At 48.9% G+C, this 25,494-nt stretch overlaps 1 protein-coding gene across 15 annotated transcripts in view; it reads left to right on the top strand.

Annotated features, from left to right (window-relative positions):
- The window catches only part of LOC122379073, a 184,527-nt gene that overhangs the window by 69,054 nt on the left and 89,979 nt on the right, over positions 1-25,494 (top strand). For all 15 annotated transcript variants that reach the window (XM_043360995.1, XM_043360990.1, XM_043360993.1 and 12 more), the window contains one exon: positions 13,613-13,721. In XM_043360995.1, the coding sequence (XP_043216930.1) occupies positions 13,613-13,721 (109 nt within the window). The remainder of the gene's footprint in view (positions 1-13,612; positions 13,722-25,494) is intronic.

Genomic DNA, 25,494 nt, shown 5'->3' with positions numbered 1-25,494 from the left:
CTTAGTTTGCTGCACCGTAACTGCTTGAATAACAATGATTTGTTGCATTTCCTCGTGGCGCTCGATAAAGTTTTTGCATACATTTTGACGTCGTTTTGATCCAAGAGAGGTAGTTTATTTCATCCTTACCACACAGGCCCCTCGGACCGGCTCCATATGCGCTGCGGGCACCGTTCGTCGCCACTCTCTGATGCGACTGAACTACGGCGTCCCGTTATCGTGTCCTGGTAATCGAGGACCGTGCTAATTAGCTGCTCAACAGGCAATATCTCCTCTTCACCCAGCGTTCATTAACAGCTGCCGACAGAGCCCCGACTCTGGTGGTGCCATACATCAGCGGGCAAGGCGGATATCCCGCCGATGCATTAGGGCGTGACAGACGCATTACAAACCGTCACGGCGTGAAAGACGCGGGACCCTCCCTCGTCACTAGGTAACGGCACCGGTTGGAGGCACACTGGTGTGGAAACTGGAAACATGATAAGACTATGCGTCATGTGGCTGACGAGTTTTGGATTTTATCTGCTCTTTAATGAAGCATTTTTAAGTTCATCGCTGATAGTATGATTTCTTGAAGGATGTGAATAGTACATGCTTTACACGCGCACAGCTCTAAAACATCGGATCTGACATATTTCGCAATCCACTCCGCTTCCCAGCCGAGTGGCAGGCTGAGACCGTCTTAGAGCGAAAAGCCGGATGGAGGGATTGAGAGGCGAGATTCCATGCAATTCCTATCTAGAACCTGCTGGGATGCCATATGACTTGCAAATGGACGCCCAAAGACACACTGAGCTCGAATGGCGGGCTAAGGCTGAGCTGTTTTCTCACTAGTGTATTTCACGGGTAAGCTTGACACGACAAAACACAAAATCGCGATATCAAATACAAATTGAAAAAGGTTATACTGTTATTCTTCAAGTCATGGAAACCGTTTGGCGTTTGCAATGCCTAATACCGGATGCAAACAAAATGCGGTTACCTACGAGTGCTGTGAGCCAGCATGTACCAGTAGAAGAATCGCGTGTCTGGACGCTCGCTGGATTGAATCGCTGACCTTTCTCGCATCGATCTTCGAGCGAATGTGTGGTGGCCCGGCGCACATACAAACTGCACAATCGGGAACGCGTTTGGGTTGGTGTGGGCGGTGAAAACAGACCTCGTTGGTTAGGACGACCATAGTAGGCAAAATGCTGCACAGAAGTAAAAATTTGTGCACCTATGTTAATGACGAAAAAGCTCAACTAGCCAGGATGTGTGTAGAAAGGACAATTTGCATTAAAAAATGCATTTAGGACTTCTCATTCTAAGCTGCTGCCCTGCTGAGTGCATCCAACCTCAATCATGCATTGCTTTCACTGTCAGTTGGTTGTTACGAGGATGTTGGTTGCAGGTAAGAAAGTTGACGCTGCAATGTGATACTGGTTCAACGGAATCAAATTCCATTTCAACCCACTTTGCGACTCTGTTACATACATATGTACATTAGTAAGCAGTAGACCTCGTTGGACGTATCCATATCTCTGGTGTCCAACGAGTGATGCTATTCTTCATTACTCCAGCCATAAATTCGTCAAGTTCTTTAACCTCAGTCTGGCGGCTCATGTCCAGAGCAGACCGGATCCATGCAGCCACCCTCGCACGAAACGTTAACTGAGTGGTTCTGGACCGGTCGAACGTACTGTCGATCTGCGATCAATGTGCCGTTCGGTGACACGTGGTGATTTCTCTGGGGACAAAAAACCGAGCTGCGGTTCTATTTTAGCTCCGTTATGAACCACACACGATTGATGTGGAGTTAACTACTCACACTCGCATTGGTATTGAATGCAATGTGAGCGTGAAAAAGCCAAACTGGTGTTAAACATTACATGTTATGGCCACTAGGGTGGCACTTAGCAATAGGGTGAATTTTATGTTATCCGATTTTTAGGCGTGCGGGTAGTTTTCTGGTTCCATTCCCGTAAAAAATAATGTGTGCAAAATAATTTTGAAAAATATTGATATTTAGGGGTCGCGAATTGAGGTCAAAGTTGGCAGTTTTGGGGAAAAAATCAACTTTTTGGAAACTACTTTAAACCTATTTGGAATGACATATGTGGTCATTAAGCGTCATATCCGACGTATTTTGACCTTTATTTGTATAACAATTGCTTATCCCATCACTTCCGGTCGATCGTAGCCAGTCCAGGTCACGCCAAGACAGGTCTGATCTGGGCTGTTTTACCCATGTCAGGCCTGTTTTTGGCCTGCGACCGGTGCCTTCTCTCTCACAGTGGAGGTCATATCCTCTTATGAGTGTGAGGAGTGAACGGTCTCTCCTGTTCCAAAGGGAGGACGAGCCCCACAGTTCTATCGGTTCTTGAGACATGCTCCTTTTCTGTCAAAGAGAATGTGAAGAAGTTGGAGCCAGCCTATCGCCGGCGGGGGAAAGCAGAGGCGAGAGTGGGCATTGAGCTGCACTGGTTTATTGTGCTTTCGGGATGTTCTTCCGTGGGCGCTTCTTCCGACTCTACATAGTGCCAATGCCAGCAACCAGGGCTGGGGAGTCGGAGTCGGAGTCGGAGTTGGAGTCGGTCGGAGTCGACAGTTCTGACCGGAGTCGGAGTCGGAGTCGGAGTCGATTTTGGAAACCGGAGCCGGAGTCGGAGTCGGAGTCACCGACAAATTCATCGACTCCGCAGACCTGGCAGGGCTGCGGAGTCGGGAGTCGGAGTTGGAGTCGGTCGGAGTCGATAGTTCTGCCCGGAGTCGGAGTTGGAGTCGGAGTTGGTTTTTGGAAGCCGGTGTCGGAGTCGGAGTCGTAGTCACTGAAAATCCATCGACTCCGCAGCCCTGCCAGCAACAGACTTACCCGGCCGTTGCGGCGCGCACACGGAGGGAACGTCTTTGACGATGGCGACCATGAGAGAGAAACGTCGACTCACACTCTCAAGCGCATGCGGACGAGCGGACGTCCCCAACAGTGAACTGGCCTCGACCGGGCCAAACTGCCCAACCGTAATGTGTGAAGAACACGTGAGCCTGTTATCAACTGCGGCACGGAACTTCTGATACGACTCCGGCTGAACCGCGAATCCTGAACCGCGAGAGAAGGAGCGTCGACCGATTCTAGGTCCTGGTGATGGGGGGGGGGGATTAGGGTGGCCAAGCTCCTCGCCGTTCCCAAACTCCCCTCCATCCAAGCACAGGAGGCCATGCTCACAGCGCTGGGAGGCTAGGAACTGGAGAAGCGGAACTGCGGCCTTTTGCTTCGACGCCACGACGGCGAACAGCATGCTGGTGAACGGTACTTTAGCCCTTATCATTTAGGGCCTTGCCCTTATCGAGCAGAAGCTGGATCGGCCCGTCCTCCAGCTGGCCTGCCGGCACCACGTGTAAGAGCTGGTCCTAGAGAAGGCCTTCTCCACCTGCCGTAGAATCTCGAGCGGCCTCTACATCCGGCTGTTTAAGAGGTTCAAAGGCGGATGGGAGTTCATGCTTCATTGACAGGATCACACCGGTGGCGTTCGCCGTCGACGACGTTCCGGAGTGGGACAAGCTGCTGGTAAGCTTCCATCGCTTCCATCGCTGGACTATGCCTAGCTCCGGGAAGACTACCGAAAACTTCTGGAGCTCTGCGTAACTGCTCTCGGTGGAGTTCCAAGCACGGCATCCGTTTCTCCGCCTCAGAGTACTCCACTGAGTTAGGTGGATGGCAAAGACCATCCGTACCGTGGATGCCTTCCTCTTCAGGGAGCGGCTCCGGCTGACGGCGGCCGAGGCCCAGGTCATCAGACGCTGTGCGCTGTTCGTTGCCTGCAAGTTCGCCGCCGCCGCCGCCGCCTGGTCTGGGACTCTACTGCCACTGCGCCGGCTCTGGACCTGACCTTCGTGAACTCGTTCTGCACCTACCCCGACAAGGAGCTGTCGAAGGCGACAGTCCCGGTCTTCGGCCGTCACCTGTAGTAATTGAGTGATCGGCTGGTGACTCTGGAGCTTTTAGACCCCGACCCTCGGGCTCAATCAAGACATGGTGCGGACAATAGACTTGTAGGAGAGGGGACCCGCCCCGTAAGTCCTTAGTGGACACTATCAACGCCGCTCTCGCGACCGAGACGTTGGCGAGCTTCCTCACACCATCGTTCAAAAAGCTCTCAAGGATACACGACCTGGACGCGGGGCTCATCATCAATGACCAAGGCCACTGGGAGGACAGCGCTACCAAACCGCAGCTCGTGTAGTCCGGGAGCTGCGGGTGGTGAATGACTTCACCAGGCGCGGTATGGCGCTGATGTAGGACTGGCACTCATGGAAGACAAAGATTAGCGCCAGTTCTTCCTCCATGTCGTTGAAAAGATCACAGAAAACGCTAACCTGACACCCGAAGATCGACTGCAATTGCTAACCAGGCTACACACAAAGTGATCTGGGTGCCCGTTGCCCATGATACCCCTCCCTCCAATGAGGCGCCAATAATCTACTAAAGAGGAGGAACTGGAGTAGTGGAGTACATATACCAGCGTTCTGGCGTGGCCGAAGCTGCATGGAATATCAATAAACAATATGAAAATGACTAAGAAATGCCTTATTATCATCCGATTAAAGCGTAATAGGAAACTCAGAAGCGATTTTAATGATATTGAAATATGCTACCAAAATCTCAATTTTTACCTTGATTCGCGACCTCTAAACATCAATATTTTCCCATAAAAATTTGCCTCCCTTATTTTTTACGGGAATGGAACCGGAAAACCACCCGCACGCATTAAAAATCAAAAATTGATTTTTAAGTGCCACCCTAATGGCCACGCATGACTTTATGATTGTTTTGTGTGTCCGTGCGTTGTATTGCTCAAATTCATTTGTGCGATATCTTGGACTTATTTGAGTTACATAACCGCAATGATACATAACGCAATGTGGCTCTCCAAATAAGGCCAATACAGCTGTGTTCCGCGCCTATCACAAGACCATTCCCAACGGAGATAGGTATGTTTTCCCGAGAAGGGACGGAATATTGCGACTGGTGCTAGTGGAACAGGCGTGAGATGCGGCTCGCCTTCTTTTGTTTGGAGATTCCCTTGTGGTGCATAGTGCATACTTTTGTTTGTGTGTACGAAATTTTATGCATTTGTATCTATCCGGGGCATATAATTAAGATACATAAGAACATTCGTTTTACTGAGGGGCGTGTGGTGTGTGCCTAATTGGTGCTTTTTGGTACTATGAGTAAAGGAAACTTTCCATTCCACTGCAGTGGTTCTTGTGATATAACTTGATGCAGTTTTTATCGCGGTTGTTGATTGTGTGTACCCTTTTGTTTTGGTTATGTTGAAAATCCTAAATTTAGAAGAAGAGCCGAAACAAGTGGAGGCTGGTACGGGCTAAGTTTACGGAAGAGTTCGGAGCTGATACGTTTCATTCAACGAGCCGAATGAAACAACATCTCTTATTATGTGTTTAAATGCGAACTAATGTGACACGAGTAAATTTCCAAGCAAGGTACCCACACTTATCAGTAACAGTTGGGTCTTTTATCGACAGGAGCAATATTAGATCACATCAGTCCTGCCGGATAAGCCAATTGCTAACTAAAAGCCCCAGAAACCTATTCATTATATGCATGAGGAATGAGGATCGAGGGGCAGCAGAATGAATTCGGAATCTTAGCACTCTCTGTTAGCCGGCTATTTAAAATAGCGTAATTAAGTCACTATTTAAAGAAGCCATTACGAACATGTCAGAACAAGAAAGTCGCCAGACAAAACTTAAAATTGAAAATGCATACACATAAATCAACTTCTTATTAACTGAATCAAATAACGCGTCCTATTAGACATTCAATGCCTGGCAATGGAAAACACTTTTAACGTCAAATTATAATGTAATAAAAGGTGTTGCTAGAAATAAAATTGCTCGTAATAAAATGAACTAAATTAATATCGATCTAACTAACTATTAACAGACCGGATATTTCTCGGTCGGGGTCTTGGAAATGCTGTTTTGCTGCTCTTGAATTAAGGCATGAAGTGTAGATCTAACGAATTCTCCGAAAAGACGTTTGTCTGTCCTGATAGCAACTTGAACTAGCAAACAAACTCATGCTCATATATTAGAATAGTCAAACTTGTGTACTTACATGATGCGTTTTCAATGTGTAGGTACCAGTGATACAGTTGTTAGTCTCTTATTGGAAGCTTGCTGAGCCAGATAGCCGTCGTTACCGAGAAATGTACCGTGCTGAGTGCACTGACAGCTTTGAGCCGGACCAGGCCAGACTATCCACCGGCCGCTGACCGGACTCCCGGCGGACCCATCTGACCTGAGGAGTCTGTTCAGGCCGCCAACGACCCAATCACCGCCTGCTGACCGGGCAGCAGCGCTAACACCCCCGTGTCCGACCAGCCGCTGAGACGAGCAGGAGGTCATTCCTCCGGCTATCCTCCGGCTGATATGTGGACAGTTGGACTTGCCATCATTCCGGTCATCCCGTTATCACCCTGCCAATGTGTGCCCACTTTAGCGTACTGCGGGTCGTCTTCTCTGCTAGCTGCCGCGTGCTTACAGCACCCTCTCTCTCTCTCTCTCTCTCTCTCTCTCTCTCTCTCTCTCTCTCTCTCTCTCTCTCTCCCCTATCTTTCTTCTATCTACCGCTCTCCATCCTCCCTCCTACACATACATCGCTCGTCTCGTCGGCATATGCCTCCCCGGCCCAAATACAAGAATTTGTGGCGGCCCGTAAGCAAGAAGAATCAATCAATCATATGCCTTGTCAGCTCACCCCTCTAGTTATCGTGGTCTTTCTATCGACGCTTTTGCAATACTCTGACACATTTCCGTCTGATCGTTCTGCCCAACTGCCCGACCGGGCAGTAAGGTCCCACTCACTGTCACACCCGGTCGTCGTGGCAGCGCCGGTGCGCGGTGGTCGCAGCGGGCGCTGGTGTGGCCAGAACAGCAGCCGCCGCGCCGGTAGGTACTGCATCCGTCTCCAGACAGGACAGCGGGCGCGGCACCTGTCGAGCCGGGGTCGGCCGGCCTTGGCCGCCGTAGTCGCTCTTGGTAGCGGTCCAACTGGGCGGTCGGGTCGGACAGGCCCGGCGGCCCGACCCCGACCCCGGCCCTCCGCCGCCGCCGTCTCGGCATTCCCGCAATCCGGCGGAAATGTAATGGCCCGTGCTGGGTGGCGGCGTGTCGCGGCAGCGCAGAGCGACGACAAAACAGCGCAGCCGGCACCGCCCGGACGGTTGTTGGCTGAAACCTTAACTGGGTCAGCAGCAAATGGCCCTTGGCTGGTGCAGAAGGGCTGTTTATGCGTTTTATGCAGCTGTAAGCTCAGTGCAGGGTGTTGGGTTTTGGTGAAGGAGCACACTTGTGAAGAAATTGAGCTGAGTGCATTGCTTGAAATGATGTCACGGCAAACCTTTCCCTAATTCTCGCCCCACGGCCCACATTCATAATTTTATCGTTGCTATGGCTACACTCACGGTCATTACAACTCAGCCACATACAGCTACAGCGAAAGCAACAGAACCACAGCCTGCCACAGTGATTATTACAGAGCCACAGACGGCCATTTCCGTGTGTCCTGGCTAGTGGCTCGGAAAACTAGGCTGCTGATTCTAACGGAACTGAACAGCATATCGCGCCCTGAAAGTGCGGTTTTGGTACGATGTTACTGTCGGTAGGCTCGTGTAACATCTATTTAGACTTTCATCCAGTCGTTTTTTTTCTCCGCCGTGAGTTTATTTTCCCTTCCATCAGCATGTTTTGCTACTTCTTTCGTTTGTGCATCTGTATATTTTCCGTGTCTGTCACCCATTGTTGACTTCTTTCAAAATGATTCAATCTTATAATCACACGTCCGTTTCCCATGCACACAGCCGTCGTTTTCGCCCATCATTTGGCCACGAATGCATTGTATGAGAATAATATTTTTGTTGTGTCATTATCAAATGTTACGATATATCGCGGGCTGAGGCACGATAGCTTCCATGCTAAAAACCATTGACTTCTAGGACAGCAGTGACCCATTATTATCACCTGTGTCTCGGAGAAAAAAAAAGAAGCCAGAGAAAGAAGGCCCGATTTTGGCCCTTCAATTCAAAGGAATCACCGATTGATCAGTTTGCACTTACATAAGCCATACACCAACTTTATATTTTTCTAATCCACATAATTTTTGTTGCTTTTATGTGATAACTTTGTACGTCACTTAGAATGCGCATGGGTGATTTAAAAACAAACAATTAACAAAACAAATAATACTTCCATTTATAATAACTAGAGGTACAGGTTTACACGATAACTGTATGTTTTGATTTATGTTATGTTACGGGTGCATTAGTTTGGGTGATTGACTTGTATTTTTAGCTGTATTATTTGGGTAGATTTGGGTAGCTGTTTTTAATTGAACTGTAAGGGATGGTGATAGTTGCGGGGTGTTCAAGTGTTTTGTATGTTGGGCCCTTTTTGAACTCAACCCTACCCCTACCCTACCCCTACCCTACCCTACTACCCTACCCTACGCTACCCTACTACCCTAACCTACCCTACTACCCTACCTAACTCTACCCTACCCTACCCTACCCTACCATACCCTACCATACCCTATCCTACCCTACCCTACACTACCCCTACACAACCCTAACCTAACCCTACCCTACCCTACCCATACCCTACCCTACCCCTACACTACCCTACCCTACCCTACCCCTACCCTACCCCACCCCTACCCTACCCTACCCTACCCTACCCTACCCCTACCCTACCCTACCCTACCCTACCCTACCCTACCCTACCCCATCCTACCCTACCCTTACCCTACTCCTACCCCACCCCTACCCTACCCTACCCTACACTACCCTACCCTACCCTACCCTACCCTACCCTACCCTACCCTACCCTACCCTACCCTACCCTACCCTACCCTTCCCTACCCTACCCTACCCTACCCTACCCTACCCTACCCTAACCTTGGTGGGTCGCTGAAAAAAAGTTCGGCTGAACCTGTTTGTCAGTGAGTATGTGAGTGAGTTTGTCCAAGCTTTTTTGGACCTGGAGTCAAAATGGGTGGACCGATCGGGACGAAAGTGGGACCGTTTGATTCGTCTCCGGCGAGGTAAACTTTTGGTGCTGGCCTCGGTTCGCTCGGTGCTTCGTGGCACATGCTATTCCGCTTCAAAGTTTCGGTGACACGAAATTTTTTGTCAAGGCTACAGGTCAACCCGAGGTCACGGGCAAAGCCATACTGGCGGGACACATCGGTAACACCTTGAACCAGTTTCCAGGGGGGTCACCGTCTGCGAGGGGTGCAGGCTGCACGTGCTGGGGTCGGAAAACCGTTTTGACGTGAGGTCCTCTGGCTCAAAGAAATTTTAAGCTATCAACCTCAAAATCGGTTCAATGGTAGTCCCAGGCAAGGCCTCCAAAATAATGCACATTTCATTGGGCTATGGATCCTCCAATTCTGGCCCAAGGCAACGCACGAGCGCTGCCGGCATCTAGTATTTACTGGCGAATCCCCTTGGCGAGCGGTGCCCGGCGCCGGTATTCGTAATCGTTGTCAAAGGTCAACGACCTCCCGGCTCTGATTATTTCCAGTCAGTTTTTAAGCGAACAACTGAGCCTAAAGCACGTGCCCTCTGCTCGGCGCCGGTCGCGGCCCCACCACGTGCACACCGCTGAACCCACCCCCTCGAAAATTTAATACGACTAATGGGTGCACGCATCCTACTTGCAGTGAAAATTTCACCCCCGTAGCCCTTACCGTTCCCGAGCAATAGCGTGTTTTTGCCAATTCCAATGTTAACCCTATGGGCGCGCGAGCACGCGCCGCGGGCGCACCCCCGGCCGCATCATGCCCAAAATTTAATACGACCTACGTGTAAAGGTGGCCCACATCGCTGTAAAATTTCACGGCCGTAGGTCAACGGACGCCGCCGCAATAAGCGCTACAAAGTGACTACGTCGCACACGGCGGCGGGGAACTTTTTAGGATTTATAATATAGACTAGAGGTACAGGTTTACGCGATAACTGTATGTTTTGATTGATGTTATGTTACGGGTGCATTAGTTTGGGTGATTGACTTGTATTTTTATCTGTATTATTGGGGTAGATTTGGGTAGCTGTTTTTAATTAAACTGTAAGGCGGGCCCGGGCAGCGCTTGTCGAACAGCACTGCGGATCCGAAGGTTGGGACTTGAATTGTGAAAAACCGCCCGCCCGCCGCAAAACGCAAACACCGCAAAACGCCAACGCAAACTTCGCAAAAAAGAAACAATCGCCCGCCCGTCGAAAACCGCAGAAAAACGCAAAAAAGCCGCAAAAAAACGCCCGTCCGCCGCAAAACGCAAACACCGCAAAAAACGCAAACACCGCCGCCGCAAAAAAAGCCCGCATCGCCCGCCGCCAACCGCGAAACGCCGCAAAAAAACGGCCGCCCGCCGCAAACCGCAACACCGCAAATAACGGCCGGCCGCCGGCAACCGCAAAACGCCGCAAAAAAAAACGGCCGCCCGCCGCAAACCGCAAAAAACGGCCGCCCGCCGCAAACCGCCGCAAAAAACGGCCGTCCACCGCCAAACGCAGACACCGCAAAAACACCCGCAACGCCCGCCCGCCCGCTGCCAAACACAAACACCGCAAAAAACGCAAATACCGCCGCAAAAAACGCCCGCAACGCACGCCTGCCCGCCTACCCTACTCTACCCTACTCCTACTCTACCCTACCCCTACTCTACCCTACTCCTACACTACCCCTACTCCTACACTACCCCTACTCCTACACTACCCCTACTCCTACACTACCCCTACTCCTACACTACTCCTACTCCTACACTACCCCTTCTCCTACACTACCCTACTCCTACACTACACTACACTACACTACACTACACTACCCTACCCTATCCTACCCTACCCTACCCTACCCTACACTACACTACCACCGACAGTCCAAGTTTCAGCTAAATCGGCCCAGAAACGGCTGAGATATTGCAAAAACAAATTAATAGTATTTACTGGCGAATCCCCTTGGCGAGCGGTGCCTTGTGTTGGCCTTCGTTGTCAAAGGTCAATGACCTGCCTGCCGGCTCTAATGCTTTTCACTCAGTTTTCTAAGCGAACAACTGAGCCTAAAGCACGTGCCCTCTGCTCGGCGCCGGTCGCGGCCCCACCACGTGCACACCGCTGAACCCGCACCCTCGAAAAGTTGATACGACAAATGGGTGCACGCATCCGACTTTCCGTGAAAATTTCACCCCCGTAGCCCTTACCGTTCCCGAGCAATAGCGTGTTTTTGCCAATTCTAATGTTAACCCTATGGGCGCGCGAGCACGCGCCGCGGGCGCACCCCCGGCCGCATCATGCCCAAAATTTAATACGACCTACGTGTAAAGGTGGCCCACATCGCTGTAAAATTTCACGGCCGTAGGTCAACGGACGCCGCCGCAATAAGCGCTACAAAGTGACTACGTCGCACACGGCGGCGGGGTACTTTTTAGGATTTATAATATAGATAGATATCGGATTTATTCAAACGCCGTGAATAAAACGACCTTTGCATTTGGGCCGATATCTGGCCCAGATTTCCACCTGAGCTGAGCTCCTCAGCACCATCTGTTAGTCCACCAGGAATCCACTGGGATTAGCGTCTCCGGTATTACACTCGTCCGCAGTTCCCTCAGTTGTGGCAAATTTTTATTTTCTAGCGGCGGTGTACTAATGCGTTTCTGATGCTTTGGCTCTCAGACTGTTATCCCTCGCACGACCAGGCCATTTCTCATAACACGAACGACCAGGGGGGGGGGGGTTGTTACGACCCCCCCCCCCCTGGCGTTTCGAAACGGAAGGTCGTAGAGCTTAGCGGAAAAAACCAACGGATTGCTCTCAACGAGATCTCGCGATTGGTGGTATATTTTTTGGTCCTAGGTCAACATTTGACCTACTTATGACCGGTCAAAGGTCAAATTTTCCGAAAAATCAAACTTTTCAACTTTTTGCGGCGATTGCGGCAAAACGGTGGGAGATATCGACTTGAAACCTTCACTATCGTGTTCCTTGATCAATTCTCTATCGTTTGGTATGTATTTCGTTTCCCTAGCTCTAAAAATGGCGCGTTGGGAGCGCCGGAAGTCAGCAAGGTCACAGTCGGCGGCAGAAATTCGAAAAATCAAAATTTAAATTTTTGAAATCTGATTGTATTTTTGGATTTGGGAGGTCCATTTGCTCCCTATAGAAGCTAATATTGCTGCATATTCCCATTGAGGTGACAAGAATTAGCAAAATAGTGGTTCGGGCGCTTTTCAAAAATAGTACCGGACGCTGTTCCTCTTGTGACGTCATAGCTCCGTGACCTGACCTGACCCGGTCAATTTTCTTGCACCACACGATAGCCAATGCTTGCCCCAACATGCATGGGAAGTTTCATCATGATCCATCAAACAATGTGGGTATCACCGGCAGAAAACCTAGGGATTCGGCGCACACGTTTGGTAACTGTCGGCCGGAGGCTGTACCTCTTATGACGTCATAACTCCGTGACCTGACATGACCCGATCACTTTTTTTTCGGCAAAAGATGTGCAAAGGTTGCCCCAGAGGGTATTGAAAATTTCAGCCCGCTACGACAAGCCGTTTAGCGTGCACTTCGAAAAAACCTCAGGGGGGGGTTGATACAACCCCCCCCCCCCTAGGCGTTCTAGGGTTAAGTAATAATTGTTTTCCCGTGTAACCCGTGCCAGCCCACAAATTGCTTCACATTGGCTAAATGAGTTTGTACTTCATGCGATTAGAAGCACGATCAGTGCAAATTTACCTACCATTTCAAACTTATAAAAATAATTGATCGCACAATCAAGAGTAATCGATCGAATTAATAGGACAGCCAAGCCAGCTACGCCTGAGTCCGGTTAACAGTGTCGCTCGTCATTAATGAGATCTCGATCGATCTTCAATAGGCAGTTGGCCTTTATCTATAATGACGGCTTGAGTTCGTGGTAATCACTCATCAGGTTCCACTCTCCGTTTGCCATATGGCTCAATACACCGTACATCAACTTCATCAACTGCTCATCCGTGAAATGGTATTGGACGCCTGGCCTCTCTTTTTTTCTTTTCTCTCTCTCTCTCTCTCTCTCTCTCTCTCTCTCTCTCTCTCTCTCTCTCTCTCTCTCTCTCTCTCTCTCTCTCTTCTCTCTCTCTCTGTCTCTCTCTCTCTCTCTCTCTCTCCCTCTCTCTTTCTCTCTCTCTTTCTTTCTCCACACCATTTATCCTCATCTTTATTTGCTTACCTTCAATTTTCATTGCCCTCAATCGCATCGGTTATAAATTTATAAATTTTGGTAAAAAATCCATCTCATGTTGGATTCACAAAGCGACGAGAAGTTTCAAGTCACCGTAAGGGAAGCTTGAGTCTTACACGGAACTCGGTATTTTAGCCGAGTTTGGGTAGGTTTGTTTATCGCATTTTTTTAGAATGAATGAGAATGTGCGTTTAAACTACATGTACATAGAACCATATAATAAAATCTAGCAAGGCCGTAAAAACGTATCGACATCCAGTCACCTCTCCCCTCCCTGAGGCTAATGCCCATTTGTAATGACAGTCTCGCTCTTTTGTGTTTCCAGTGTCTGATTTCTCTCAGCAACTTTCGCAAATTAACGAGCAGCATGCCGAAAAACTGCAGCTGCTCGTGGAAACGTACCGCAAGCGCAACTCGGAGCTCCGCAACGAACGGTGAGTAACGGCCTCTCGGACGGCGGCGAACTTTGCCACAGCCTGCACCGCTGCTCGATACGCGGTGATCTCAGCGGCTCTATATAAGCTCTTCCAGCTCCAACAGGCCGATATATTCCACCCCTTGTCAGTTTGGCTTAGCAACGACTGCATTTATGCAGACAAGCCGACTCTCAGTGGGGAGAAACTAACCAACTGCATGTGAGTCCTAGATACAATAGTAATTTTTCAGTTCACGAAAGGAAAACCATTGTGCACAGTGAGATGGATAAATTTACTGGAAGGAAGATGCCAGTGAGTGATTGATTGAACGACACCTAGAAAGGCAGCGAGTGATTGATCAGCTGCCTTATTAATTGACTCATGTTCAGTAATGAACTATGGTTGCTTGCCACCGAGTCATCTCGCGAACTTCTGTTGAGACATGCACTTTTAAACAACTGACATCGGTATTATTAATGGCTGAGCAAAGCTGTCATTTTCATCCAGAAACTGTCCAATTTAGGGCTATTGGTGTATGTACACCGAACATTGCCTGCACAGGCTGATTAAATAGGGATATAAAGAAGACGATTTCATATTACCAGTAAAACGCCTTTTGGGCGAAGAACGAGCGAGAGAGATAGTGAGCCCTGCACGTGCGGAAGGGCGAGAGGGTGCTTCCAACGGGCTTGCGCAAAGCACTCTTGTAACTGGTCGCTAGCGGTGTGCCAAATTTGAACGCAATCGGCCCAGCCGTTCCTGAGATCTGGAAGCGACATTCTGCACGTGCGCACGTGCAAACGGGGTCCAAAATGACTTTTGCACGGCACCCTACTAACTGGTCCCCAACCGTGTACCAAATTTGAGCGCAATCGGCCCAGCCGTTCTCGAGATCTGGAAACGCCCCATGCACGTGCGCACGTGCAGTAGCACCCTAATCGCAACACATGAGAATGCATTGCCTGGTGGGTGCCTACCTGTCATGGTGTGTCAAAAGTGGAAATAGCCGCCCGGCTTTAGCTCGCCAGCCTTGTCAATAGATGGCAGTACCACAATATGGGCAGCGGATCGTGCAATTGACGTCAAATTTTCGTTATCTGCTAAGAATTGAATGGCGGATCTTTTCATGCAAGAATCATGTAAATCGGTCCACAACTTTTCTAGCAACAGAGATATGAAGTCAAACAGCCTGCCAGAGCGGCGCACTATGGTTGGAAACGGCCTCACGGATGGCCGGGGGTCAACGCGAAAAAATGTTTTGCCCATAACTTGTTAATGCGTAGACCGACTGCGATGAAACTTTGCATATGTAAACCAGTGTCTTTCGTGCATCATACAGTAACTCAGAAATGACGAGGTCACGTCACGTCACGCGTGTGTGACGTCATCATTGCAAGTATGTTATAAGTCGCCTATGTCTTTCGTAATGTTATCGATATAGCGAGGCATTTCGAACATGTTTTGAATACTGCTATTACTGAATGGATATTGTTGTTATGCTTTAGGGCGAGAAATATCAACGTAGTGACGCACAGTGTCTTACTTTTGGTCATAAAGGGTAAAAAATTTGGAGAAAAAGTATTAATGATTTTTTTTAAATTGAGCAACAAAGTAAAAAATAAAATGACGATCAAATGACAAAAAAAAATGCGTCAGATTAACCCGGCAGTTGCTGGGGTATCTCCCCACCCGCCGTTTGCCGTGGGGGGGGGGCGTTCAACGCCCCCAGCCGATATCTCGCGAACAAATAGGCGCTGCGAAACGCACGAGGCGGCAAACGAAAGAAGAACGCGACGAGACGATTCACATGAATATTTAAAAGTTGAATTTCGAGATCACAGTTTGGGTCAAGGTCAGGTCAAACACTTGAAATCGGGCTTTCAGTAGCATGGACTTTAGAACCTCGCAATCGGTGCCTCTCGTCATAAACTCTGTCACAACTGTCACAGCCCTTCATTTAAGTGCTAAAAGAGTGTCAATCCATGTATGTAGGAGTCAGTCAAACATAGGCCAGGGTCAAAGTCAGGTCAATCAGGTAAGCACATAACCCCGAAAATTAAAACTGGTACCTATTCGCAGTCCATGACACATGTTTATGGGTACTTTTGGGCGTAGAACACGATGGTGACATTCATTTTATCATACGAGTACGTGGTTGGTTGAAAAAAAGATCAATTTCAGAAATGCATGCAGCATGGTCGTGAAGTAGGGGAGAGTGGGGCACATTCGTGCATGGGGCACATTCGTTTTCAGCAGTTTATGGGAACACGAGTGACTGCACGAGCTCAAGGTAAATTATGGAAATGTGTCTATCATTGCCGCCCTTCGTTCACCGTAGAAGACAACACTGTACCTGCTGTCATGCTTGATAAAAACGCAAATTTGTAATATTCGTGAGCTTTCCAAACTTTTCTCATATCATCCATTTTCGTGATCCTGACTCGGAAATGTGGTTCAGCTTTTCAAAATTGGGGGCGAAGGTGCTCACTCTATTCACGGAACTGCTGCAAACTTGTTTGTTGACAAAGTGTCATTTTTTCAACAAGAAATTTTGAAATATATTACAAATAACGTTGTGGGGCAGGTTCGTGTACGCACTGCCTGGGGGCACATTCGTGCATATTTTTTTTTAGTTTTTGCTATTTATGACTTTATCTATAGTAGGTTTCACTAATGTCGCTCGCCTGACTCAGTCTCGGCTGCTTGCGACATCGTGACGAGTAATTCACGCGAACTTGGTAGAGGATAACTTTTAAAGAGGAAAAATATCTGCAATAGTTCCTTTCCATACCACAATCAACAATTTTGCCGTTGCACTAACCAAAGAACAGATATATGGATTTATCCATTTTTTGCACGAATGTGCCCCACTCTCCCCTAGTCACGAGAAATTGCCAACATTCAGTTCAAGATTTTGGGAAATGTAGAACGATGATGATGATTTCGGCACTCTGCGCTCACACGCCATCGAGCTGGCTACCTGCGACGTCATTGGCCTGACCGAGACGTGGCTTGGACCACAAGTAGCGGACTCCGAACTCCAGCTGGGCTTCAGCGACTACGTTTGGTTCCGGCGGGACCGGGACGGCAGGGGCGGGGGCGTGGCCTGCGCCGTGCGCTCCAACCTGTCGCCTGTCCACCGACCGGACCTACAGCCTGACTGCGAGGCGCTGGTGGTCCAGCTCGGAGCCGTCCGGCACGTCTTCCTGGTGGTCGTCTACCGGCCGCCCGACCAGGACGCTGACATCGACAGACTGGTCGGTCTGCTCCGCCAGCTGAGTGCTATAGCTGCCCCGTATGTGATTGTCGGTGACTTCAACTTACCTGAGATACAGTGGTCCAGCACGCAGGATCCTGTGCTGCTGCGGCGCACTACCCGTGCTACTGTGTTTCTTGACGCACTTGCTGAGTGCGACGTGCACCAGTCTGTGACTTCTCCTACGCGCGGTGGTAATATTCTGGACTTGGCACTCACACACGGCGCGGTAGCGACTTCAGAGCCGACTGACGGTGTCTTCGACTCGGACCATCGTATGGTCACAACTTTGTTCTCTGTAAACTGTGGCCGTACTCCGCGTGTTTCCAGAACCACTGTGTACAACTATAAACGGGCGGACTTTGCTGGACTCCGCAATGCCTTACGTCTCCTGCCGTGGCATTGTTTGCGTGACTGTGACCTAGATGGCGCTGTGTCGCTGTTCTATGACCTTGTATTAGCAGCCATCACTGATCATGTTCCGATGGTGGAACTTAAGACAAAGTACCCACCTTGGTTCGATAAATCGGTCAGGAACCTTCTCCGAGAGAAGGAAGCAGCCCACCGTCGTAAAAAGGCCGATCCGTCTGCTGAAAATTTAGGACGTTTTTCCACTGTCAGGGCCGCGTTCAAACGTCAAGCAGCTAGCAAGTACCGCGATTATCTTTTAAGTCTCGTTCGTGATTTTAAAGACAATCCGAAACGTTACTGGTCTTTTATCAAAGCCATTAAATCATCCACGCACGTTTCACCCGTCCTGGAATTCGGTGGCCGCGCTCTCCGCAGCGATGTTGAGCGTGCCAACTGCTTGAATGCGTGCTTTGCCCTTAAGTTTAGCGACCCGGCGGTAGAGGCGTTGCCGGCAGCGCCCGAGCTCAGTGCCCCTGGCATTGACCGGTTTGCGGTGCCGCACGGCCGGGTCGCGCAGCTACTGAGAGAGCTGAGTCCGCACAAGGCCTGCGGCCCGGACGGTCTCAGTGCGCGCATTCTGCGAGAATGTGCTGATGAGCTGGCTGTTCCCATTGAAATATTGTGCGAAATGTCTGTGTCGCGAGGGTCGTTTCCGTTGTACTGGAGGAGGGCTAACGTTGTGAGTGTTCACAAGAAGGGCTCTAAGAAAAATCCAGAAAATTATCGGCCGGTGTCATTGCTGCCTATCTGCTCAAAAATTCTGGAAAGAGTTGTATTTGAGAACCTTCTGCCAGCGTGTTTGCCAGTCATTCCTCCCAATCAGCACGGTTTCCTGCCTGGCCGCTCATGCGTCACCAACCTCTCCTGCTTCCTTAACCACTGCTGGTCCTCCATTTCCAAAGGCAAACAAACCGACGCCATCTACACAGACTTTTCGTCTGCATTCACGTCTGTCAACCACACCTTGCTCCTTCACAAACTCCGCTATTCTTTTCAAATCACTGGCCTCGCTCACACCTGGCTGACGTCCTACCTTAGTGATCGCATGCAGCGTGTCGTCCTGAATGGCAAGCACTCCATGTGGACCGCTGTGCGGTCGGGCGTGCCGGAGGGCAGCATTTTGGGCCCCCTGATGTTTTTGTGTTATGTTGCTGACATCCCAAAGTGCATCGAAACTGATTGTCTGTTATATGCCGATGATGTAAAGCTCTTCCACCGCGTAGAATCTACTGAAGATGTTGCCGTCCTACAGAGGGATATAGACCGACTATGTGGCTGGGCTAAAACCTGGAAGCTAAAACTCAACCCGAGCAAATGTCAGTGTATAACATTTACACTCAAGTCATCTCCTGTTCGCGCCGTGTACAGACTGGATAGTCATGAGCTTACTCGCTGTCATGAGGTGCGTGATCTGGGTGTTATATTGGACGCGAAGCTTACGTTTGCTCAGCATGTCGATGTGACCGTGCGGAAATGCAAGAAAATGTTGGGGATGATTATGCGAGGTGTCCAACTGCCTCGGTGTCCCCGGCGGGTCAAGTTTGACCATAGTGCGCTGATCGCCGCGTACAATGCCCATGTTCGCTCCATTGCTGAGTATGGCAGCGTTGTGTGGAGTGGCGCAGCAGTAACACATCTGGCGCGGCTCGAGCGCATGCAGCATCGCTTCTTGTCTTGGCTGGCATCCAACACCCACGGTCGCGACCTGCCCATGAGTTATGAGACGCTTCTTGTTCGATTTGGCATGTGTTCTTTGAAATCGCGCTTTATTCAAGCCGATCTCCGCCTGGTTTTGGGATTGCACCATGGACGGATCGACTGTCCTCACCTTCTGAGTCTGTTTGGTCTGGCGGTCCCTAACAGACGTTCTCGGCAGCCAGCACTGTTTCATGTCGCATTCGGCAGAGTGAACACTGTAAAGTCGGGACTTTTCATTCGCATTCCTGTGCTATGCAACAATTTTCTACAGAAAATTCCGAATGCAGATATGTTGGCTCCGTCGAACTGCATCCATTCTGATGTGTGTGATTTCGCTCGTTCTCAGGGTGCTTACATCTGAGACAATGTATCGTGCTTTGTAGTAGTATGTAGTGTTTTTTTTTTTGTATTTTATGGGCATGACTGCCACTGTAAATGGGCCGCTGGGTCTGTGGTTGGCTTGGCACAATACACAATACACAATACACAATGATCAAAAATCATAGATAGCCATTTGATTTGCCATGGTATTGGCAGTGTAATGGCGTTTACAGCATGTCTGTATGTCTGTTCTGTCAGTGGATATCCATATCCATATTCCAGGATATCCATACACGTTTGCACGATATCCATACTCCAGGTGCAGGGGCGAGCAGTTACTTCTTACAAGGGGTGCGGAGTCGAAGTCAGAGTCGGAGTCAGAGTCGGAGTCGGAGTCAGAGTCGCCCAGAGTCGTGGCAACGAGCCAGGAGTCGGAGTCGGGGTCGGTCAGGAGCAGACATGTGCTTGGATCCAGAAAAATGGATCTGAGATCCGATCCCATGGATCCCGATCCGAGATCCATTCAGATCATAGATCCAACCCCTCAATTTTGTCGAGAGATCTACTGGGATCATAGATCTGACCCATCAATTTTGTCGCTAGATCCACTCGGATCATAGATCTGGCTCCCCAATTTTGTCGTGAGATCCATTGGGATCATAGCTCATAGGTGCTCAAAATGTTAACAACTTTCTTTCATAAGAAGTTATGAATACCAAAGTATGGTTAGAAACAAACAATCTTATACAAAGGCCATATTAGTAAAGGCATCCAGTTACATTATACAGAATACAAAATAAAGGAGGCTCATGACGGTCACAACTTGAGAGAATTGAGTGACATGAAGATTGTTCACAGTTCACATACCAACAGAAAAGGTTGCATTAACAATTAACATAGAGGTAAGTCAAAGTAATGACTAATGAACAATACATAACTACTAACTAGGTACCTACCACATCACAATTCATGTTAGAATCTACATAATGATATTGAAATTACAATCTTGCATTAGACAACCATGAGGCTTTCCACTTTCCAGTTTCCAGCTACCACAATTGATTGTAAACAATAAAAGATGATACTGACACATGTGGCTTGGTTAGGTAAAGGTAATTCAATCTATTGAAAGAAATATTTGATAAAATAAACTGAGATATAAACAAAACTATAAAAAATATTCAACAGCCTGCGGAAGCGATGGGAAGCGAGAAATATCAATTGTAATGGCCTTGGATATTTACCGTAAAATGATTATTCAGTATCTAAATAGAACTCGTAACGTCATTTCAAATAACAAATGAGCTAGGCGTTCTACCTTTGAGTATAATGAAAATAAATGAAAAATGAAACTGGAAATTCAAAAATCCGTGGAGTTTTTTTTTTTTTAAATTTCATTTTATCTGCCTCAACGACACGATTGTTTGTGAATATCATCTTTGTAGCGTTGAATTTAATGACGTAAGCGTAAGCTGAAATGGTTTTACATGATGGCCCTGAGCGGTGTGCGCCTTGCATCTTTATTTTATTCACTTTTCAAAAGAATAACAATATCTTACGTCATTAGTTTAAAGGGCCTATGGGGAATCTTTTGGAATCTTTACGCTTTTGGTCAAATTAAGATTTTTCATTGGTCAAACGATAATGACGTAATAAAACCATATTACCAAAACGTGAGCTGTGAATTTCGTTTGTCTTTTTTTGGGAGGCTCTCTCATAACAAAAGCACAGCATGGCACCACGCGTGGCAGTCACTGGCACGATGCCAAAAGTAGGTAATCTGAAGAAGTTGATGCCATTTTTGAACTTGTAATTTTATTAGGAAAGTATTAGAGGTTGGTTGCTATTCTTACTAAATCGAAATTGTGTTGCACATACTAATAGCTGATAGCTCATACGAACATTCTTGATTGGGATTTCATCAGGTGAGTTAAACCTGGCAGAAGTGGATTGCTGGATTATTTTTAACAAAACTGACCTATTTGGCTTCCAGGTTTGATTTCCTAACATCTGTCCATAGGCGGCAGAACAGGGGGGGGGGGGTGGCACCAGGGTACAGTGCCCCCCATAGATTTTGGCATTTTAATATATAGCCCTACTGGCGTTGCATGGAAAGAATGGGACCAAAATGAAAATTTGCAGTGCTCTGCTGCCACTGCATCTGTCTGTACTGTTTGTTCATTGAATTTAAGTGGCTGTAGCTTGTTGATAAGATTGTCATCAGTGCTGTCATGAAAAAGTTACAATTGGTCACAAAAAGTAGCAAATGTTGTTTATTCAAATTCAAATTTAATGATGATACCTAATGATTACAAGTGGTCTTAACCAATAACCATGTCCACAAGTGATAATTCTCAATTGTATTGCACTGTAAGGTGTACAATTATGTAGGATAAGGGTTTCATTGGCTACATGTTGTCGTGAGATCCATACAGATCATAGGTCCTCCACAAATTTTTGCCCGCTGGATCCACAGAGATCATAGATCCGACCCCTAAATTTTGTCGAGAGATCCATTCGGATCATAGATCCAACCCCTGAATTTTGTCGAGAGATCCACTCGGATCATAGATCCAACCCGTCTATTTTGTCGAGAGATCCACTTAGATCATAGATCCAGCTCTCGGATCCAAGCACATGTCTGGTCAGGAGCCCGCAGTAGAAGTGGGAGTCGGTCCGAATCGGAACAGCTCTATCACGACTCGGAAACACTGGCAGGGGTCCGGAGTCGGAGACAGAGTCACCCGGATCCCGGAGTCATGGCAACGAGTCAGGAGTGGGAGTCGTAGTCGGAGTCGGATTTGGCGCCATCACGACTCCGCAATTCTGCTTCTTTCCATCATTTATTAGGATAAGCGATTGCACGACTGACGAGCCGACCCGCTTCTAACGAAGCGACGGGTAGGTACGCCTCGGGAGATGAAGCTTCACAGAAGATTTTGCGCACAAGTGCGCAGTTTGCTTTTAGGTTCCCCTTACGCAGAATCAAACAGAGATTTATTGCGCCAAAAAGGTCAATGGAGGTCGATGGAGAACTTTTTGTAAGTCCAATGAAACATAAACTTAATTTTGCAAATGTTGCTGTGGTGACACTGCAAATAGAATGCAATGCCGTCAGGGGCCCGGGAACGATTTTCAAGTTGGGGGGGCGAGCCTAAAATACCTGACATGATGCATATGAAACAGTGGCGTAGCTAGGGGTCTAAGGGGACACTTAACCATCGGGATAAAGGGGACCCTCGGGTCCGAGGGGCCCTGCGGCGCCATTTGACCGCTGTGGGTTAACGATGGCCATATTTCTACTCAGAAGGGCCCCATTGGGCTCGTCAGAGCACCTCATGGGCCCTAAATAGCCACACTAAGATCTCCATAAGGGTCCGACACCGGCGTCTGAGGGCCTCTTGCGGCTTTTAAGGACACCTCGGTGATCTCCAAAGGCCCGTTACTGGCCTCTGAGAGGTCTTACCGGCCTATGAGGTGCCAGTTCTAGGGGCATTTCCCGCCGGTGATGGTCCCACACTTAATTTTCTGAGGGCCCCATAACGGCAACTGTGGGGCCCTCGTCGGCGCCTATGAGGGCCGGTCTTTAAGGACCCCACAGGACTTCTGCCGGCGTAAGGTCCCCTTGCCGGTCACTGAGACTCCCTGCCGGCTTGTAGAGAGTTCGCGTCGCCGTCAGCAGCACTAAAGGCCCCACACCCGTCTGTAACGGCCCCACACCAGCGTCTATGAGGATCCACAGCAACGCCTGTAAGGACGCTCATCGGCGCCTCTGAGAGAATCACACTAGCACCTCTGAGCGTCCGCACCGGCACCTGCATGGCGGCCCCACACCAGTGCCTCTAAAGGCCCCTTACCGGCGGCTCTGAGGGCCCTACGCCGGTGATTCTGAGGGTGCTACCGATAACCGAAGGCACCACACAAGCCCTTAGTGTCGCTGAGCTTTAATCCCATACCGGCCCTCCGAGGGCGCCACGTCAGTGCACTCATTGCCCCACACCCCTCCATCACATCCGGAGCGGGTAAACTGTGTTATACCTATAATAGCAGCGATTTTACCACCTTGTACGTTATGTATTTCTCAAAGTTGACTCAAGCTGGTGCAGTATAAAATCTGGCCTGCCAAACTTATGGCCACGATCAGGCCCAAATCAAAGTGGGATGACAATAGTCAATAGCAGATGTTGTCAAATCGATGCCTACTGTATCAGCAGAAACCATTCAGATGGCAAGGAAAATGCCATGTGTTGATGCGTAGATGTATAAAGGAAACAAGAAGGAAAAAAGTCCGGAAAAGGGAGGAAAGATCTTTTCTCGCTGCCTCAATGCTGAGGGGGCGCCGCCCCCTCGGCTCTCAAGTTGGGGGGGGGGGGCAAGCGCCCCCGCTGCCCCCCCTGTTCCCGGGTCTATGAATGCCGTTCCTGATTTTGAACACGCATGGTAAAAAGAGTCACTCCACTCGATAGCCAACATAACAAGGATTATTTTGATATATAATAATCCAGTTTTACAACGTCATTGAGGCACTCCACATGCTATCACCAGCGCAGTTGTTTAAACCTTTGACGGCGCACCAAAAAGGCCACTGTCAGAAACTCCCGATTCCACGTAAGATAATGAAGACTAAATGCGCAACTAAATATTTTTTTCTGCCCAATTCAAAACATTTCATCAATTTCCAACCGAATGACACCCCAAATATACATATATCCCGAAATTGCCCAAGGCCATCCGTGACGCCGTTTCCAACCATAGTGCGGCGGCGCGCGGCCGGCGGCGGCCGTTACGCGCCGCCTGGGAGACTGGCGGCGCTGAACGGTTCCGACTTGGCACTGCACTAAAACCTGTTAACTGCTTGGAATGGTTATTATAGCAAAATTTTCATTCAAGTGAGGGATAACCAAGGGCAGGAAGTATGTATGCTTGTGTGCGTACTGTGTAAGCCAAGAAACTGCATTAGCAGATACTCGCTAATATTAGATCCAGCCAAGTCCAAACGCATTCCAGGGGATGTGTTCCTGATGGGTCAACAATATTTATCGTTCGAGGGCGGATACAGTTTTAACAATACAAATAATATTTTTGCACAACTCTATTCCTTGAATTCGCCCAAGCGGCTCTTCAACGCCTCATTCCTAGTTAAGCGAATTAGCCCACCCTGGTTGAATAAATAAGGCGATTTCGCCACAAGGTCGCAGAAAACCGACCGAAAACGGGCGCGCTCAGCGTTAATTTGGGCATGCAGACTCTTAAATACTCGCATTGGGCGGGTAGGGCTTCCCAGGTATTGGCTCCAAAAATCCGTATTCGGCTACCGAATACGTCCAAGTGACCCGCCTCGTTCCTAGTTAAACTCTAATTAGATCAAGTGACTCATAAGGAGCGAAAAAGCGACAAAAAGCATGAATTTCCCTATGGCGGCGGGCTGCCGGGTTGCCAGACGGCGCACCGGCTATTTCCACTTTTGACACACCATGATGCCAAGTTTCAACGAAATCGCCCCAGTAATTACCGAGTTACTGAAATGGAAACAAATTTGGCACCTCTTATTGTTGTATTTTGCACGTGCACTGGGGGTGACCCACATGCATCGAGAGCATCCTATTTTGGTTAGAAGGGATGCTGCTGCCCTACAAAAATTACCGCAAGTCAATCGCCCAAGCGGCTGCTGAGATATGAGCCTCTCAAAATCACTAATTTTGCAAAACAGCTTGAACACCCTTGACTTTTCACGTGGCACGTGCCACGACGGTCACTGAGATGTTTCAAAAGTAGTCAATTACGGGGTAGAAGGGATGGGGGCGGGCTACCCAACAAAAAAGACCGCAGGCCAATCGGTCCAGCGGTTGCTGAGATATATAAGCCTCTCAAAAGCGTTACAGGCCGGGCCGGGCCGGGCCGGGCCGGGCCGCTGGCCCGCTCATACTGAGATTTTTCCGTTATATTGAAAAGACTCACTTCGCTCGCTGCGCTCGCTCGCTCGTAACAACGAACGGTAAAATACGCCGAAAGCCGATACACCAGAAGCAAATAAATTTATATTGTGTATGTATCCTGCACTTGATGCACCCACGCGACACACGCTGTCGAACGCCAAAAAGGATT

The sequence above is a fragment of the Amphibalanus amphitrite genome, unplaced genomic scaffold, assembly GCF_019059575.1.
Source record: "Amphibalanus amphitrite isolate SeventyFive unplaced genomic scaffold, NRLGWU_Aamphi_draft 000070F_arrow, whole genome shotgun sequence".
Classification (NCBI taxonomy): domain Eukaryota; kingdom Metazoa; phylum Arthropoda; class Thecostraca; order Balanomorpha; family Balanidae; genus Amphibalanus; species Amphibalanus amphitrite.
This window is presented reverse-complemented; position numbering and strand designations above follow the sequence as displayed.